Here is a 20,195-nt window from a genome sequence, read left to right as displayed (position 1 = left end):
ATAAACTGAATATTCCGTTTTCTTCCTTTTGTAAAATTCAGTTGTTACACATTATTTACTGACTGTGATATATTTTAAGCACACACACAGTATTTAGAAGTTCTCTTTTTTTATTTCCAAGGTTTGTCGAGTCGCCTATGAAATTATGCAGACATTGCATCCAGATGCTTCAGCATATTTCCATTCTTTGGATGATATCTACTACTTTGGGGGACAGAATGCACATAACCAGATTGCTGTTTATGCTCATCATCCACGAACTGCTGATGAAATTCCTATGGAACCTGGAGATATAATTGGAGTAGCTGGAAATCACTGGGATGGTTATTCAAAAGGCATCAATAGGAAATTAGGAAAAACAGGCCTGTACCCGTCCTATAAAGTTAAGGAGAAAATTGAGACAGTCAAATACCCTACATACCCAGAGGCTGAAAAGTAGAATAAAAGGAAGACATTTGGCAGTAACTTTCACTTCTTTGACTCAAATCAGTCAACATACTAATGGTTTATATGGGATTTGAATTTGCATTTTAACATGCATTTAAAATCAAAGCCTTTGGTAATGAAACTGGATAAGAAACTGAGAACAAATGGATGGGCTATTATCTGAACTCACTCCTAAACATTTTTTGTTATATGCACTCTCACATGTACACACACAAACACATACAGCAGGAAAACTGTTGTTTTATACTTTTTGTCTCTTCAAGATTTGTCCCAGTCAGTAGTCTTATGTGAGCTTCGAGCTCTTTTTTCTGCCATTATTTGACAATAATGCTCAGACTTACAACACTGCCATATTGTGTAATTCGAGTAACATGAACATATTTTGTATGTGCAAAATTTAAAACATGGTGCCTATATTTGAAAGATTTGTGACATTTTTAAAAGAGCCATGCCTATTTCACTAATGAGCAAGAGTCAATTTTCAGCTGTTACCATGACCACTGAATTTGCTTCGAAGAGATTCAAATTTCAGACTAGATTTCTTTACAAGTTTATTTTTAGCATTCCATTGATTACTTCTCATGATTAATAAAATAAAGGATACATCCAACAATGAAATAGTCACTGTCTGTTAGGAACTTTTGTAAAACAATGCCATAAACAAATTTGCCAGTTCTGAATGTTTTTGGACATTGCTTTTGATGTGAAATGGAAAAAAAAAAAAAAACAGGGAAGGAAAAAGTAGCGGAGCTGGAGTTTCATTGAATGTACACACACTTAAAATGACAACAGCTGGTGGCAGAGTGGTTCTCAGTTCTGTGGACAGTGGGTTTCAGCAGGATGTCTTCAGTGGCTTATTTTCTCACATCTGCTTTCATGCATTTTCTTTTACCCTCTGTGTTTCTCTTTTGAAAGTATTTTTTTAGGGTATTATAGATAGCTATTTATAATTTTGGCATTGAATCTAATTGATTCGAAGCAAAAATACTGCAGGTCTCCTATTTTTAGATCCCTTCAATTCATATATAATTTCAGAAGGAATATAGGCTTTATTCACTGTATTGGTACTAAAAAAAAAAATCTGACAATTTACCCAGAAAATAGTAGGTTCCAGTGAAATATACACAAGGATACATTTTCATGCATGATATTAAGTTGTTAGTAATAATTAGTGTTTTGAGATCTGCTGCTAGTCTATACAGAAAAAAGAATTTAACAATTTTACAAACAGATTTGCAGATTTGAGGGTTGTGTGTGTGTATATAAATGTACAAGATATTAAGGGAGTATTTCCAATTAAGAATAATATTAATAGCATTGTACAGGTTCTAGTGCTGTCAGAATTGGAATACTGGAAGTAAAGAAAATCTTTGCTCTGCAGACACTGAGAAAATGCCACATGAGTAAATGTTTAAATAAGTATATGTGGCTTTTAAAAGCTAAAAGTTAAGAAGATATTTAATTATATTTATGAATATATCAAGAACAGTTTTGACACAAGAACAAAAAGATGCACTTGTTCATGAATAATTTCTACTATGAAGTAGAAGGAAATCCCTGGAGCTGTGAAGTTTAGCAATAGTTTTCTAATTGAAATAGTGATGATTTAGGTGGAATATGGTTGGTATATAATGGAATTAACTAATTAGTTTTCTGTGGCATTATTTGCAGGACAGATCCCGTAGATTCCTTGCAGTTATGTGTTCCTCAAGTGAAAAGCTATTATGTCTTGAAAAAGAACAACAAAATCAAAACTGCTGTGGAGAAAAAAGATAAGTTACCTGCTACTAGTATTAAATAGAAATCTCAGTAAAAATTAGAGTAGATATCAAATATTTTTAATGATAACTGAAGAGTAAAGGCAAATGAATAAAAGAATGGGCAATAAATGCTAAAGTTGATGAATACTTGTGATTAAAGCTGACTCAAGTTAATTAGTATTTCTATATTTTTAAAAGAACTGAGGAAGCTGTTTGGTGTTAGATTCTCATCTAAGTGATTCTGGCAAATTTTCCACCAGCTTAAGCCAAACTTGTGCTATTTTGGAGGCATAAATGAAAGGTAATTTACAACTTTTCTTTAAATTTGTATGGTACATATAAAGCTGCTATTATTATTATTATTTTTAACTTGAAAATATTCAAAGCCAAAAAAGTTTCTTCCTCAATGATTAAATCAATGCATTTTATCTTTGGGAAATGTAATTTTTAACTCTTTCCACACAAATATTGCATTATCTGGTTGATATTTTTAGGTTTGAGAATATTTTGTTTTTGAAGCTCTTTATTTACAGCTTCAGACATTGTAATGCCAAGCTCATTTCTTTGAGAGTGACACAGAAGTAGTATTCATAAATGAATTAACACATGAACAAGTCCTCTGTAGTCAGGTAAGTTGATTGGAAATATCACTAAAAAGGATTATGGAATGTTTAAGATGAACCTAAAGGCAGGAAAATCTCTTCTGATGAAGCAACCGTAGAACTGAAAACGCTGATGCTGTGGAGTAAATACCCATATAATTTGGCAATTGCTTAACTAATTGTAAAGCTGACAAAATATTGGCAAGGTGCCTGTGTGTCCTTAGATATTCCAAGTACCTAATAAATAATTCTCGTATTGTCTTCGATAAAAATGGTTGTTAAATCATATGAAATTATAAAATCATTGTTAATAATTAAGAAATGTTTTAATGTAGATGCTGTGACCTTATTCCATTGGATCTTATGATTCTTTATTGCTTACAGTGTAGTGCTTCTCAAAGGAAACATCTCAGCAGTAGGCTGTTTGCTAGATCTGTCTCTAGAGATGTTTTCCTAAAGACTGAGTCAGTTATGTCCTAGGATCCTGGGACCTTGGAATGTTAAGTGATTCTTAGTTACAGTGAAGTCAAGGTAGTATGGAAAGAGGGATCTATGGGTAAATGAAATTGAGACCTCCAAATTTTTGTTGTAGCTAACCAAAAAATGAAGAAACAGGAATAAAAAATGCTTACATACCTGAAAGAATGCTGAATTTTTGAAAGTTTTAAACTCATTAAGGTACTGTCCAGAATGCTTGCAAGCAGGCATTTATACTCCTTGTTTGTTTCATTCACTTTGTAGCTCTGCAACAATTTTTGCCTCATACCAAACTACCAAGTCCTTATAGTCTCTCAAGCAAGATAATATTTAATTAATTTTTTTCTCTTTAAGAAGCATTTGTGCATGTATGAGTGTGTGTGTTGTATTCATAAAGAAAAACAAACAAGAAACAATACTGTTTCCTTCTTTGTTAATTTATAGTTGTTATGTTCTTTGTAATAACTTATTTTCTAGGTAAACGTATTCTCTGTATACAGAATATTCTAATTCTCACTAGCTTGGCTAAGTAATATATTCTGAGTCATTCAGTTAACTAGTCTTCTATGACCATGGTGCACCTGTCACCTAGGATCATAGTCAGTTTGCTGCTGCAATTACACCAAACTGCATTCTGTTCTCAGTTTTGAGTCCAGCCCGCAGTCACTCGCATGGAATTCCCAAACTTCCTCTACCAACATGCTCTCCTGGTGAACTGCAAAGTGTTATGGATTTGTTCATGAAGGATGATGTTTTGTTTCAAAATCTTACAGTATTTTTCTTCAGAGAAATGTTTTGTCTACCCCTTCTGCCACTGGACTTGAAGGAGACTTGTGATTATCAGAAAGATTTATCTTCTTTACTAATTTTTCAGAAAAGAGAACTGATTGTACTACTTTTGTGGAGAGAGATTCATAATCTGAAAGATTCCTACAAAACCGAAACATGTTTTGTTTTCACGATGGATTTTTATGTTTCTTTAGTTAGCAGTTAAAAGATGCAAGTATCAGCTTCTGAGGTAGGATCATAATATAAAAAATAGAAAGTTTTCATTACAAATTCTCCTTGCTAAAGGGAGGATGATTTTCCTTTATGCCAATGGAGTAGCACCTACAATTTGGAACTTCTTCAAAATAGTGAAATGAACTTCTGTTTTTTCATCTCGAAGGATTCTTTGCAATATAATCTCTCAAATGTTTGAAGAATCCAGGTGAAAAGCCTTTGCTTAGTTTGTGAGGTGGGAATGAGAAAGTCTAATACAACCTGATATTTTATACTTCTAAGTTGCTGGATACATTTTATAAAGCCACAGGATACAAATAAACCTTTCAGAGGTTAACGATCTCTGCCAGCAGATCCTAGCCAGAAATACTTAAAATTTGCAGTCCCTTTTTTGATTTTGCCTAATACAAGTCTTAGTCATGTTTATAAACATCACACTGGTTGTGTTCTGGTCATTGGTTGTTACTTATTTGTTGTTTTGTTGATGAAGACTTCCTGGAATGCTGTCAAAGGACTTAAATTTTATTTGGTTTACATATTTTGTTGAATTTAAATTACATTTAAAACTCACAAAAATTCTATTTGCTGAAGCCACCACTAGAATTCTTTTCAAAGGCTGCAGACTTATGTCAAGGGGCACGTTATGTACTGCAGGTTTTTAGGGAGTAAGACTGAAGAAAAAAAAAGTCATGTCTAAATGTCAACCACAAACAAGTTGGGCTAGAATTCGTAGTATTCTGTTCATTTCCAAAGGTATGAAAGGTGACATTGCAAGAGACAAGTAAGAGGATAGTATAAAATTTCCAAGCCTGCGAAAAATTGCAAGTGTCTGCCTGCATCACTGGTTGCATTTGTTGTTTACAAGATTTTTTTCAGAATCAAAGTATATGAGGCAGAGGTCTTTCAGAAATACGACAGGAATCTGAGAATCCCTGCCACAATGTGGTTGCAATAAAAAATGGTCTTTACCACTGTTGGTACTTTGTACAAGTACCTAATGATGCTTGCTGTTCAGTGGAACCTTTATTTTGCGTGTTTATTTCATTTAACGCAACTTACTTGTTGACAGAATCCTATTGCCACTTCAGTTGAAACAAGTTTGGATTACATAAAGGTGTACCAATTATTTGCACCAAAGTATCTTTTACAGTTTCTTAAAATTATTTCCACGCTCTTAGACTGACTCCTAAGGAGATGCTAGTGAGGAAAGGATCTCTCTCTGCTGACCTAAACAGTTCTATTACATATAATTGCTGACACATACAAATTTTACTTTTGATTTTGCATGATTTTTCACCTTTTTTTACAGATTAAAAAATATGTATTTTTAATTTTAGTGTATTTATGAATTGTTTTATTGATTGTGGTGAGATAAAGTCCCAACTATCCCATGCTTTGTTGAATAAATCTATCAGCCCATTTCCTCTAATTGTCCAGAAGACATCTGTCAGTCTCAGCATTCTAATAGAACCTTCTAGATTGTTATTTCCTGAAGACTATAAGTTTTTTATGCTGTTCCGCTGACCCTGCTGACTGCTGACTACTTGCATCTGAGCCTGATCTGCATAGTTCTGTATGAACCTTTATCAAACCTTTCTGCTTAATGTATTTTGATTTTTTTTTTTTTTGCTAATGGTTAATGATCAATACTTAACTGGAAAGGCAAGGGACAGTAAGTGTGAAAATGTAATTTTTTATTTCTTCCACTTTTTGTTTTGGTGGTTTTGTTTATTTAGTTGCAAAATGCATTTCAATCAGAAGAGAATACTTGCTACTCATGCCATGACAAATTTCTTGACCAGATGAAGGATGTCTTCACATAGCGTTCTCGATCCATTTATTTTTTTAATTTGTCCAGCACTTCTAATACACTAACACTTGCAGTTTATACAAGCGATAGGGACATAATCTGAATGCAGTCAGAATGCACTGTAAGAATCAGGTCATTTTCTTTAGTCTTAAAATCCTTTCTTTTAGCGTCATCTTAGTCTTCCTGCTCTTTCTTTGGCATATGTTCTCCTATAATAGAGCTGCACAATTCTCAATTACTTGACTCAAAGTAGAGCCGCAAGATTATTACATACTTATCCATGAGAATGCAATGAATGTGGAGACTACTGTCCATTTCAGCTGTCTGCAAAAGATCTGACTCTGAAAGAAGCCAAGTGTGTTTGCTGAAGTCTTTCCAAAATTGCAGCCTGGAGGTGTGGAAAGAGACCAAAAACCAGGACATCCTACTTATTTCTTCTTAAATAGAAGGAATCTGACATCTGTTACGTCCAGCCAAATGCTGGAAAGAAATGACAAGTTGCCACACTGCTTTGACTTAGTTTTGGAGAGTGATCTGTGATGAATTTATAATTTTAAATTGTCGGTCTCTTTGTAACATCTATAAAACTTGATTTGATTTCACTTGAGAATAAAATTGTTATACTGAAGGAATAAATTCAGATTTATGGGCTTAAACTGCCAAACAGCGTTTCTTCTTGCCTTGGATGGAGTTCATTGTACACTAACATTTCTTAAAATGATTTCTATGACTATATTTCAGTTATTCAGTGAGTTGACCATTTTTAACATGAGTTTAACTAGATATTGTGCAAAGACTAGAACTAATGAATCTTTGTGTAAAAGTTTAAGGATTGATGGACGTGTAATTTGTTTCCTTTGCACCTGTATTTTTTCTTTTGAATTTGAGTTGTAGTGTTTGCTTTTATTTCTGTTACATTAATATTTTGTTTAGGTGTTTATATTGATTGTCAGCTGTCATGTGTATGAAAAGAAATTCTTAAACCAAACCAAACTGCTAGCCCAAATATCAGACATCAGAATCAGGATGTATTCTTAGTTCCTTCCTACATGCTGTTGACTTTTGTTATTGTTAGTGTATTTATATGTTTGATTCTGAAACAGCACAGTGGTTTAAGAAATTATCTTGTATACTTCGTTTGCTCTCATTCCATTTTTTGTATCTTGTAGCAACTGACCAAGCATATGCTAAGTGTATTTGAGTGTGAACTGAATTAGGTTCATTTATGCCACTGCTGATTGGGTTGGTATATATTAGGGAGAGTTTCGGAAGTAAACATGAATGTATAACCTTCATTTTTGTGCTTTTAAAACTGTGTGGTAGGAGAGTCAATGCAAGAACAAATGGAATTATAGGCTTTTGTCACCTTTTCTTGGACTGGCTGGAACTTACTCAGGCCCCTTTTCAGTCTCAAGTTAATATTTTGCAGTAATTTTCTGTGGAGAAAAAATGATACATCATTGCAGACAGATACCTAATAGGAAGGGATGAAATCTGTTGAAGAGTCTGGAAACCTCTAGAAGGATGAAGAGGATGTGACCAAAGTAATGGTTGGCTTGACACGAGATTGACTGGAGGTCTTGGTCTTCCTGGCCTGCCCTGTCAGAGCTAATTTAAAAGACATTATTAAATCATGCTGGATAGATATTGGTTTTAGAACATGCTGTTCCTTTTTGATAGGGTGCATCCTGTCAATGCAGGTGCGCTGCTCTTCTGTATAGTGAACAAGTCTAACTTTTCACTGCAGTATTTACTTGATGTTGATCTCCCTTGAAAGTCTCCCTAGAAGCCTTTTAATTCTGATAAAGAAAGACATACACTGGGTTAAAAAAAAAAAAAGAAAAAGTATTTTGCTGATTGTGTCTCATGTTTTATTTCCGAGTAGTTTCCCTTAGAAAATCACAACATAGCTTTTCCCTTCTTTTCTGTGGCAAGTAGCAAGATCTATAGCCAACAATTTGGAGTTACTGCTGTCTGAGAGGACAGTGACCCCTTTGACACTGAATATAAAGAATCCTTAAAAAGTAGTTTGAGCTAATTCTATGTTATGTGCTTCTTAACAACATTATCACTGTTTTGCCTTAGACAATTTTATCCAGCTTTGCTTTAGAGTTTATCTTGCAGTTGCAGAGGGATGTGACAATACTGTTGCCTGTGCTTAAAAGGCAGTTGTAAGTGAATTTTCTAAGTATGCTGCTAGTACAAGGCACAACAATATTCATTAATCTCTTCATTTATGCAATTGCTTCCCCAACAACTTCTCTACCAGTGGTGCCAACTTAATTTCTTTTTTTCCAATTGATTTCCTCCATTTCTGTGTCTTAGACATAGAGTGCTCTACTACTCTATTCATTCAGATCTCTCTGAAAAAGAAAAGATTTTTTTTGTGTACAGAGAATGAAAACAGAACTAAATGCGATTATATTATCAGCAGATTTGCTTTTTCATCAAATTCTATCTTTTATATATCCTTTTTTATAATTTATTTTTAAGCTCTCGAAAGCAGAAAAAAGTTGTTACTGCTCAAAAGTCAACATATCATTCTTAAACAGTAAATAATAGAAAGGCTTATAGAGGGAGTGAAGCCTTTCCTAATACAAACATTAAAAAGTAGAAATTCCATTAAATTCCTAGAAGTAGGACTGCATGGAAGACTGCTCTGAATGCAGATTAAGAGATAGATAGAATTATATTTTTTCCTGGCTTTCCTCAGTTTTAGCTACCTCATCCAAGTTGCTTCTTATCTTTGAGGAATCAGCATTAATTTTCATCTGCTGAAATGAACAGATTCTTTGATATACAGACTACATATCAGAACAACTATATGAAGTTTTGTCTCAAGACATTCTTAATCATAATATAAAAATGAACTTGATGTTTGGTTATTGCATATAATATTTTTGCATCTTGAGGTGTCCACATAATTACTTTAGAGTGATACATAGCATGAATGGTAGAACTTCAAGTAGTAAAGAGTATAGAGTATAGAAAGAGTAGGAATGTCTGCTTACAATGAGGCAATAATTTGGTTTGTCATGTTAATTAATCATTTTAATTTCAGTCACAGATTATGCAAGGTGTATGACTGTCTACTGGACTTCAGTAAGGCGGAAGAATGATTTGTGAATATTTTTGTCCATTTTAACTGGGATGTTTTTAAAGAATAGTAACTCTTAGTAGCAACAAGTTTCCATATTGTCTTGATTTGAGGCCTGTCACCTTTTTATGCTGTCAACCACTCAGTGACTTAATAATAAACTGCAATAAGGAAAATTATATTTTATCACACAAAGATTCAAAGGATAGTTTAGTCCTGCCCAGCAGCAACACAAATTTATTTGGGGAAACTTCGCAAAATATACAGTGAGCATCAGTACTGAGTGCAGAGAGTTTCCTGCTCTAGAGCCTACAAAATGTCTGTCTGGGGAAGACTTAAGTTTCAAAGTGTGCATCAGAACCATACATTGTGTTGTACCTACGTTTTCTCATATTACTGTATATATGAGGATGTATTAATTTTATGCTACTCTGATCTTAACAGTTTTTCAGAATTCCTAACAATTGTCCTTACATTTCAGAATTTCCTAACTTGTTATCCTATTTATGTATGATAATATAACAACAGTATGCTACATAAACAAATAAGAGTTTTCCTAATTTTCAAATGCTTTTCCTTTCTGTATACAATGATATTAATGCTCTGGAATTTATTCATGCGTCATCAGATCACCATGTCAGTGTTGAAATTAAGTATGTCTAGCATGCTTGCAGTTGTGGCAAACTTTTCCAGGACACATAAATGAGAATTGCCTAGACCAGTGTTCATTATTTTCAGCAGTAGTAGTATTAAGCTAAATATCTCTGTGCATTGAAAGGAGATAAAACTTTTTTTTTGAGATGATTGGTATCTGTTTTCTTCAGGATGCCTTTTTGATTACAAAGTCTCATGTGCTGGTGTATACATTCTTTACAATTCTCTAGTTTGTGAGATTTCTCAAAAATATCAGTAAAGTATCTTTAATTCTGGTAATCTGTATCTAGTCAAGACTATCTGTTTATAACCAAGCTTAGTTCCTGTGGTTGTTCAAATTTGCTTCCAGTTTTCTTCACACATCCTTCAAGTAGGGTGATTTTTTTTTTGACTGAGGACAAAGTATTAGTTTCATACTCTAACCTTTTCCAGTTGTAATAGTAAAATTCATTTGGTATGAATTTCTCACCTAGAGAGACCATGCTCAATAAAAGGTCAATTTGCATACCAGGGAGAAATCTACAAGGAAAATTTAAATATGTAGAAATATATATTTTTAACTTGTAAATTACAACTATTGCTCGTGATGGCTATAATTTTCTTTGTAAGCTTTGGGCTCCTCCCAGCGTTTACTGTGTGTGTACTTGCAATTTCTTAGGGCCTTTTGTCCTTTAAAAGGCAGTATCCTTCATCTTTACACTCTTTCACGAAATTTCTAAAATAATTTGAACTTTGCCATGTGTTTCATGCATGCCTTTCTTTATCTGCTTTTTAAGACTGAAATATCTAGAATATTTATTTGAAATTTTTCACGTCAGATGTCTTTATACACTTGTGCTTGTGCTCTGTTTCATCATTACAAGGTTTCCATTAAGTCATAAAAGAAAACCCTAAAAACAGCAGAAAATATACATAGCTCAGTTGTCATAATGGCCATAATCTTTAGTTGGTTTTAAATTAAGGTATTCAGATTTTGCCTATTTTGAGAGACTGTCAAGTTCTGTAGTTTGCACCAAGAATGTTCTAACTAAATATCCCAGATACGCAGTAGAGTGCAATGTTATGAATTGCCAAAGACACCAGTGCTGAATATAGTCAGAGCACATTCAGGCATTTTAAGCAATTTCACTCATTAAGCACACTAGAAAGTAACATAGACTTCTGTACAGACATTTTACAAAGCATTTTGAACAAGTATTGTTCTGGCTATGTTTTCTAGCTAGGACTTATTTCTTACCTCAGTCATTTATTGTTTGAAAGAAAATGACAATTGAGTAAGTATAGACACCTGAAGAAAAAGTTAATTATCTGTCTAAAAGCCTTACTTTTCTAACAAGTATGTTCCCATATGTATTCTATCTTCATCCAACTTTCCCCTTAGCTTCAGATTTGTTTATACTTCAAGAAATCTGGGAAGAAGTGAGAGTGGTATGTTTCCTTTACGCCATGTGTAAATGCAGTTGTGAACTAATGAACTGAAGGGTCTCAATTCTCTGACTTTAGGTACAGGAATGCATGCCCAACCCTACTGGATTGTACACAGCAGCAGAACACCGAAAACATAAGCTTCTATACAGGTATGTGCTTTTTTAATTATTAAGGTTTTAATATTGAGGGAGTGGTGCATCTTCTCTCAGTAAATGTCTTTCATGTACATTCTACTCTTCAATGTGTTATCAGCGTCATGGATGTTTTAGTTATCTTCCACTAGACTTTTGGACTGAGTCAGCTCTTATGGCTGCTGACTCTGATGATTTAGGGCATGTGAAGAAAACTAGTCAGTTATTTCCTTCCCTATATAGGCTAAGAGATGGAATAACTAGCAGTATTTTTCTCCAAGCATATAGTTCCCAAATTAATAATTACATCTTTTTCAGCCGTCACTGACTTTACCAGTATTTGTCCATCTATGCTAGTTCTAGAAAGTGTGTATACATCTTACTGTTTATTTTGTTTTTAAGTCTTTTATTTTGAGGAATGTTGTTAGAGGACACTGACTGCTTTTATAAGAAACCTCAAGTCATTTATCTTAGGATTTTTTTCCCTTATTATCCAAGTATTCACAAGCAATGGTGATCACGCTAAATGTCAATATGGCAGTGTAAATGATGGGTGCTTACTGGTCCCGATCCTTTAGTTTCTAAGATTGCTGTAGCTTTATGTTTGGATCTTGTCAGAATATGAACCCTGCTCAATTACTTACTTGAAAACAATTTTACTTTTTCCTTTTTATTAGTAGAAATAATGCTATCACAAAGTGCCAAGGACACCTGAACTACAGGTCCCAAGATTTTGGATTACATAAAAGATTTAGTTTCGGTCATAGAATCATAGAATGGCTTGGGTTGAAAAGGACCTCAAAGATCATCGAGTCTCAACCCCCCTGCCAAATGCAGGGTTGCCAACCACTAGACCAGGCTGCCCAGAGCCACATCCAGTCTGGCCTTGAATGCCTCCAGGGATGGGGCATCCACAACCTCCCTGGGCAACCTGTTCCAGTGCGTCACCACCCTCTGTGTGAAAAACTTCCTCCTAATATCTAACCTAAATCTCCCCTTTCTCAGCTTAAAACCATTCCCCCTTGTCCTATCGCTATCCACCCTCACAAACAATCGACCCCCCTCCTGTTTATACGCTTCCTTCAAGTATTGGAAGGCCACAATGAGGTCTCCCCGGAGCCTTCTCTTCTCCAAACTAAACAAGCCCAGTTCCCTCAACCTTTCCTCATAGGAGAGGTGCTCCAGGCCTCTGATCATCTTAGTTGCCCTCCTCTGCACTCTTTCCAAGAGCTCCATGTCCTTCTTGTGCTGGGTGCCATTGCCTTAGGCTAATCACAGTGATTTTAGCACTATTGCAGAATCTAGGTTATGTTGGTATCGGCTAAATGCTATCTGTAGCTATTACTTAAAATATGTGAAACATTAGAAACCGATGTTTGAGTTCATACTATGTCACTATTTATTGATGTTAATAGTTTTAAAAGTTTTAATTAACAAAAATATTAATACTTTTTAATTATATAAATCATATCTATTTTCAATCTAAATAATTGACTTTTTCTTTTAATAGTGAGGTAACATTTTAAAATTAGACATGAGACGTGGAAATCTGGACTGAATTGCGTATCTCAAATAATAGCCAAGAAAAAGCAGAAAGCATTTAAACTACTGAAATGTGAAGGTAGGATGACAGTGCACTTTCTTTTAGATCAAAAATCTTGCTACTGGGCCTTGATACTTATTTTGAAATGGCTTCGTGTGGCTCATCTCATTTAGTTTGAAGGACAGTTTACATTTTAGCTTCCAAGAAGTGTTAGCTGTTTTCTTGTATTATCACATTCTTCCTTGTTAATGAAATCACAGATACGTGTTCCCATTTCAGCACATATTAAACCCCCAGTTGGAGAATGATTCCCCACCGCTTCACAGCTCAGAGAACAGGTGTTTGACTAATGTTCAGTGAAGGTGAAAACATTTCTTCACAGATGTTCAGAGTAAAAGAAAACATAATCATTATTGCTGGGTAATTACAAATTAATTGAGTTTTGCTTTAATTGTGCCTTAGTCAATAAGTGCCATAAGATTGTAAAGCTATGAGAAGTCCTGATTATCATGTATGTCTGTATCTCAGAGGTCCACTGTCTGTACTTCAGTGTAGTATGGTCAGACATACTTTGTATAGTTTTAATACACAATCTGGGGTAACAGCAGCAATCTAACCATAGTAAAGTGAAACTCATTGTAATATAACTAAACCTTCATTCTTCGTAACCCTGGATTAAGCATACCTGTCCAACACTGAAGTCATGATGTTAATGCACTTGAAAAAAATATTCTTAAGCTGGCTTAAACTCCTAATGACTATCAAACCTAATGAAAGCTGTTTGGACCATCCAAATATGGCTACCTAATAGTGCTTAAACACTCGTTAATAATACCTGTCATCTAGAATGGGGAGTCCTATTGAAGTCAGTTCAGAATTTTATCGTTTTCTGCTGGCAAGCTATTATATTCTGGAAGTGATAGGTTAATTAACATATCGTAACCATTAGGGAGGTTTGTATTTTCTTTTTGTTTCCTGGAGAGAAAAACATCAGATGAACTTGGCAAACAACATCGTGTCCTGTGAAGGAATCCTAAGTGAGTGTTCTGTTCCAAAAGTGGAAAGTTACCCATCTGTTTATTTATGACAGTTCTGTCTCCATCAAATAAGTTGTAAGGGAGGAATTAAGCCTTTTTAATTTATACTTTATTTTGGATTGAATAGAAGCTTTTCCCCTGCTTGTACTTCATTCTCTTCTGATTCTTCAAAGAATAAGACATTATAGAATAAAATAGTTTTATTTTTACCTTTCCAAACTGTGACACGTTTTTCACCTGTTATGCTTTGATTGTGGATCCCTTGTAAGATATCAGCTTTCAGTCTGCTTCATTGTCCCTAGTTCTGATTGCTTACATGCTTGCTATTTGAAGAATATTAATATATTAATTACGATTATTCTGAGAGCATAAAACCAATTTCTGCGGCAGGAATCTTTTTTTTTTTTTTTTTTTTTTTTGTGAGGCAAATGCTATTTTCCACTTTGTCAGTATGGAGGAGATCTCATTTCTGACCCATTCTTTATTTTTCTCTTTGTAAATACTTGTCTTGTTTTCATTTAGGCTGTATTCGCTTAAACAGATTTATCTCACTGGCCCCTGACACCAGTGAGAAAGTCTGAGGAAATGAAGACTTACCCTAGGTTGGGGAGAGCTAGGTTAGGAAAGATTTGAACAAACTGGGCATATGCAAGTCCTGATGTGGACCTGACTCAGCAAGTGCTGATGAAGCTCACTGATGTCCTTGCAAGGTCACTCATAACTTTTTTTTCTGAAAGATCATTGTGTTTGGGGTTGATTCCTAAGGAATAGAAAAAAGTAAGTATCACTCTTACCATCAAGAAGGGCCAAAAAGAGGAGCTACAAATTGATCAGCCTCACCTTAGTTCCTGGGAAGCCATGGAGCAAATAATCAGGGAAACTGTTTCTAAACAAGTTAGAGACAGTAGGTGACTGATAGTAGTTGGTGTGAATTCATGAAAGGACTAAATGTGATGCTTGACTATCTGGTACCATTATTGAAAAGCTATGAAAGGATGATTGGCAAGGTAGATGACAGGAAAACGGGGGATGTTGTTGATCTTGATTTTAGTAAGACTTTATATAGTCTCCCAATTACATCATCTAGAAGAACTTAAGAAGTGCTGACTAGCAAAGTGAACTGTGAGGTAGATTGAAAACTAGCTGAACTGCTGACCTTAGCAGTTTTTGTCAGCGGCATGAAGTCCAGCTGGAGACCCGCTGGTATATCAAGGGTCAATACCAGGATCGATACTGTCTAGTATTTTCATTGATGGCCTAGGTTATAGAATGAGACTGGACCTACTGTGAGTCTGCAGATAATTCAAGACTGAGGAGAGTTGATACAACAGATGGTTGTGCTGCTATTCAGAGGGTCTTGAAATGGGTGGCGAAATGGGACTGTCTACTACTCTAAATATTGTGGCTCTTGTCTTCTCATATTTAATAATACAAATGCAGAATTCCATGTTTATCCAGTGTGTCCTTGTTAAGTTGGGTCAAATTATTAATTTGTTTTGGAGGTGTGAATATCTTCTTTCTGTGCAATGTATTAAATTTCAGTAAGAGGGATTTGATAGTGAAGATGGTACCCTGAATTCAATAGTGCAACACTTTTTTTTTTTTTAATGTTGCTTTAAATCTGTGTGCTAAGTCTGTTGGTATTAGTGGCACTGCAAATAGCATAATTTGAAAAGGACTTTTAACTGTTCCTACAATGCTTACAGGTCAATAAAAATTTGATTTTTCTCAAAGTTGAATTTACACTGTGAAACTGACTGGTAATAGTCAACTCTTTTTTTTTTTGGAAATGTTATTACTTTAATCGTTGAGACTGGTACATGAAGCTGATTACACATTGGAAATTGGATGAAATAGTTATTTGTATATTGTGACTTTTCATAAATAAAACTGCAGACAAAGTATAGAAAGCAATCTACTCAGTGTTTTTAATATGAAGTTAAAAAATGAACACATTTTTTTTAAAGCAAAAAGATTTTCATCTCTAACCAATGTATTGAAGCTTGTCTTTACTGGCAAAAGAAAAACCTTAATAATCTTGAAGGGCTTCAAAATCAAGCTGGTAAAGTTGCTGAATAATCAGGACAGTTGTTTAGAACAGCGTTAGTGGCTTGTTCCTGCTCTGTAAGCAAAGCGGCAGCTTGCAAACTGCTCTTGTTCCAAGAAAGATCACGTAGTAGATTTACCTTGCTATTAATGCTCTTTTTGATGGCAACCAACCTACAAGAAATCGTCACTGATGAAAACTTGCATAATACAATCCCTGGTATAGTCCAGAAATATAGTCAGATAATGAAAATTAACCTCTACCAGTGGTCCTGGAAAGATAGCATTCAATCAAATAAACTGTATAGAGACAAATGGGTTGGGTAATTTGTCTATCTTGATCACACATGAACTGTAGCTAGCTCTACTTTAGCTTGCTTCTGATTTAAGCTGGGGGATGCAGTTAGTCAGTTTGCTTAGTCTGTGGATCTGCAGTGCTTTTTTGTGCTTACTGATACTCCTGACCATAACATTATTGCCCTATATTTCTTTGTGCACTGAACTTAATATATCTGAGAGAAGTGTTTATGACAACATTGACATTTCATGTAACTTATTTTTGCTTCTCTGAGACAGAAATCCTAAGCTCTTAAATCATTATCTATAGTTAGAGCCCCTACATAGACTCATGGAGCTGCTTCTTTCCTTCCACTTCACAAATTTTGCTTCTTCAATGGTTTTAACATATGCACTCATCCAACTACTGTAGTCAGAGTCAAAGTAAATGTTCCAGCACTAACTATCTTCTTCCTGTCTCCTTTCAGCTGAAACTTCAACTGATCATGCGAAAAAAAGAGATCTGTAGCATGCTTTTTAGGTCCTAAGTCATTTTTACGTAAACATAAAACTTGGAATTTAACCTGAAAAGCTTCTTTAGATATGCTTGTTTTTCCTCTAATAGGAGCCAGAGCAATTGGCAGAAAGTTTAGAATATGCAGAATGATTTTTTTTCAATGGATAACTAAAGTAACATTAATAAAAAGTGGTAATTGCATTTGTGAGATTATTTTAGGGATATGAAATAGGATTTGTATGATATCCATGTGCATTTCTGGAGATCATAGAGTATAGGAAGACTGAAACCTTAATTTAGTTATGAAAGAAACAAAGTGAGAAATGTGGAGTCATTATTATTGGGAGGGGTGGTAGTGAATTCTCTCTTTAAATTGTCTGACATTTTCCATTATGTTATAAATTTAAAATGTAATACAATTTTTTTCCTTTTTTTTTCCTGATGCTTCTTACAGGGTAAAAGAGGAGACAAAGAGGTAGAAAAAAAACTATTTATTTTCTTCTTTTTGTTGTTCCATACTGATCATGGGACACCTTTTCTTATCTTCCACCCTAATAAGGAAACCTTTCAAGCAAATATAATTTTGATTCTGAAGTCATGTTCTCAGATACGACCTTTGTGGTTGCTCATGTGAATTTTATTCTATTTCTTTGAATCTCTGTATTACAGTACAGTTGGTAATTACATGATCATGCTATTCTTATTTAAGATTTCCCTATCATTTAGTAGATGAGATTTGTACATAAGGGAAAAGATTGAAGTTTTACAAGGAACTTCTTCTGTAAGGTTTTATTTTTAATGCAATATTTAAAATAAAAGAAAGAAAAAGAAACTCAAGGGAATATTATTCTGTTTAAAATACCAGTCCTAAAGAAAGAGAACGTATGAAGAAAATAACTGTAATATTTTAGGAAAAATACAGTTTAGTTGGAAGGTTTACTGGTTTCCAGAAGAAAAATAGTCAAGAGATGTGGGGACCTGATCTGGTGAGGATATCATTTTGCATAACTTATTTGGTTCTTTGTCAGTATTAGAATTGTGTAGAATATATTTTCACAGAGTAATGGGAAAATGTAGGAAGAGGAAGATGCAGGGTTAGGGAGACCTGTTGGATTCATAGAAAATGTTGGAGAAATGGAGAGGAAATACTGAGAATTAAGATAAAAGCAACATCAGTCAGTGAGCATTTAAAGAAAAGCTGTGACTTAAGGTAATTTATCATTGTGAACATTTACAAGTAGTCAGAGATTACATAAAGTATCAGTTTATATCAGTATCATATAAATTGACTGAAAAAAATAAACAGATTCATGTAAAGTGTAATGCTTCTATGCTATTTATTAAAAACAGTGTTCAAAGAAATTTTTGCATCAGCATAGTAAATTTTTTTTCCTAATGATCCAAAGCTTCAAAGTTTAGAATACCAAGACTGCAACTTTTAAGGCTGGAGAATTCTCAGAAGGTATGTGTGTGTGTCGGTATCTAGCACTTAAATATTCAACTTCAATTATTGATGTTAGTATTTATGTATATAGAATGAAAGTAAAGCAGTGGATAATTGGTCATGATTCCCAATTTTTACTTACTTAATCATATAGGAACCACTAATAACAATGAAAAATTCCTATGAACTATCTAATAGAATATAAGCAGAGAAAACAGAGAGAGAAACAGGCTTGGTAGAAAACACTGTTTGCTCTAATTTGGACAAATTTACATTTCCCTCTGATTTTGATGCAGATGCTGTGAAGGTTGAAGAACTTATGCATATATATATATATTCTTTTTCTTTCTGTTGTGCAGCTCAGAATGTGAATAATAAATCAGTTATGACATTGACCTGAAACTACATCACAAAATTGTCTTATTCGGCCTTCAGTATCTATTGTGAACTTTGAGGGAAATAACAGCCCTAAAAATGGCACAGATCTATGTAAATAAACTCTATGCAAAAATGCTTGACAAGAGCGGTGTCCTTAGAGAGCATAACAACTGAGTAAGTGAGATTATTTAAAAATAAACAACTGTTAGGTAACTTCCCTGACATTGGTTTTATAAACTGCTGCTGATATTGCAATGACTTGTGTATTTTAAATTGAACCAGTTTAGGATAATTTCTTTTTCTGCTGTTCAAACCCATTAAGGTAGCGTAATTATCACAGTAGGGAACAAGTGATATAGTAAGTATGCCTGGACTCACTTTCTCTGGAAGGAATAAATGGCAAATAGAAGAACTCCCACCAACTCTACTACAGTCCAGAGATTTTGAAGAGAAAATATTTTAATAGGATCAATTTAATATTATAGCTCTTGGCATAATAACTAGGATATATCTTAACAGTATCATGCACAGTACAGATACAAATAACAAATATATATATGTATACACAATATATAAAGCACAATACTCTGCATTTCTTTACATCGTCCACATGAGGATTTCAAAGAGACCTATAAATGTTAAATGAAAATATGTTGGTTAAATTCTGCATGATTTTTAATGTATACCTGACAATCTTATATTTTGTCCTCAAGATTTTATTTTATTCCCTTTTATTTATGCTCATATAACAGACAATCCTGAACAGTATCATATGTGGGTATTACCATTTCTGATTAATTAGTGGGTGAAGTTCTGGCTTTGTTAATAGGAGTATGCGGAGTGAAGCCAAGTTTTCACTTAAAGGACATCTGGAGGAAAAAAACTCAAGCTGCTTTTTTGGGGGAGAATAATAGGGATTTCACTGTTGCATATCTCAGTGAAAGTGTCAAATGTACTTACAGAGTTACTTCTGATGTGAAATGAACAGAAACCTTTTCAGATAAATTCCTCTAAATAAAAATAAATGCAATTCACTTTTTTTCCTAAGAATGTTGCAATCAAAGGTAATGCATAAGATTAGGCCCTTTATGTTTGTACGGGAGCTGAAATAATGAAAAAATACAAATCTCCTGTCACTCTGTATGCATAGGACAGTCCCAGCAGTGATTTTCGGTTGCATGGACAGACCCTTTTACAAACCTAAGTTTAGGAATGGAATATTTCGTGCGTCAGATTGATAAGAAGAGAAAGCTTTTCTGTTCTTCTCATTTTAGTTTTCTTGAATTCCAGTTAATGTGATGTCTTGAGGTTAGGTGTTGTGAAATTAAACTTTGGTTTTTTTAATCTCACTGATTTTTGTATCTATAACGTAATGGATATTCGTAAATGTCATTCTCAGACCCCTATATGGTTCACAGGGCTGCATAATGAATACCTGTCTAACAGGACATTAATTGATGGGGCAGAGATCGATTACGTCTTCTGTCTACTGTTTCCAGAGTCTTACTGAAAGGAGCTATTTTGAGATGCTTTTAGTTCTTTCTGT

At 34.2% G+C, this 20,195-nt stretch overlaps 1 protein-coding gene and 1 long non-coding RNA gene across 18 annotated transcripts in view; both read left to right on the top strand.

The window, feature by feature from the left end:
• FUT8 (fucosyltransferase 8) overlaps positions 1-6,734 on the top strand; it is an 81,697-nt gene extending 74,963 nt beyond the window's left edge. For 16 of the 17 annotated variants that reach the window (XM_021403624.1, XM_021403621.1, XM_021403619.1 and 13 more), the window contains one exon: positions 122-1,560. In XM_021403624.1, coding sequence (XP_021259299.1) covers positions 122-439 — 318 coding nt within the window. In that variant the 3' untranslated portion in view covers positions 440-1,560. Of the gene's footprint in view, positions 1-121 lie in introns of all 17 variants that reach the window. The other variant, XM_021403620.1, reaches the window with a different exon arrangement.
• The window catches only part of LOC110402010, a 101,527-nt gene continuing 93,869 nt past the window's right edge, over positions 12,538-20,195 (top strand). The window contains exon 1 of the long non-coding RNA XR_002440798.1: positions 12,538-13,029. This is a non-coding gene — a long non-coding RNA (uncharacterized LOC110402010). The remainder of the gene's footprint in view (positions 13,030-20,195) is intronic.

The sequence above is a fragment of the Numida meleagris genome, chromosome 6 (genome assembly GCF_002078875.1).
Source record: "Numida meleagris isolate 19003 breed g44 Domestic line chromosome 6, NumMel1.0, whole genome shotgun sequence".
NCBI classification, from domain to species: Eukaryota; Metazoa; Chordata; class Aves; order Galliformes; family Numididae; genus Numida; species Numida meleagris.
Note: the sequence above shows the minus strand (reverse complement) of the source record. Positions and strands in the feature narration are given on the sequence as shown.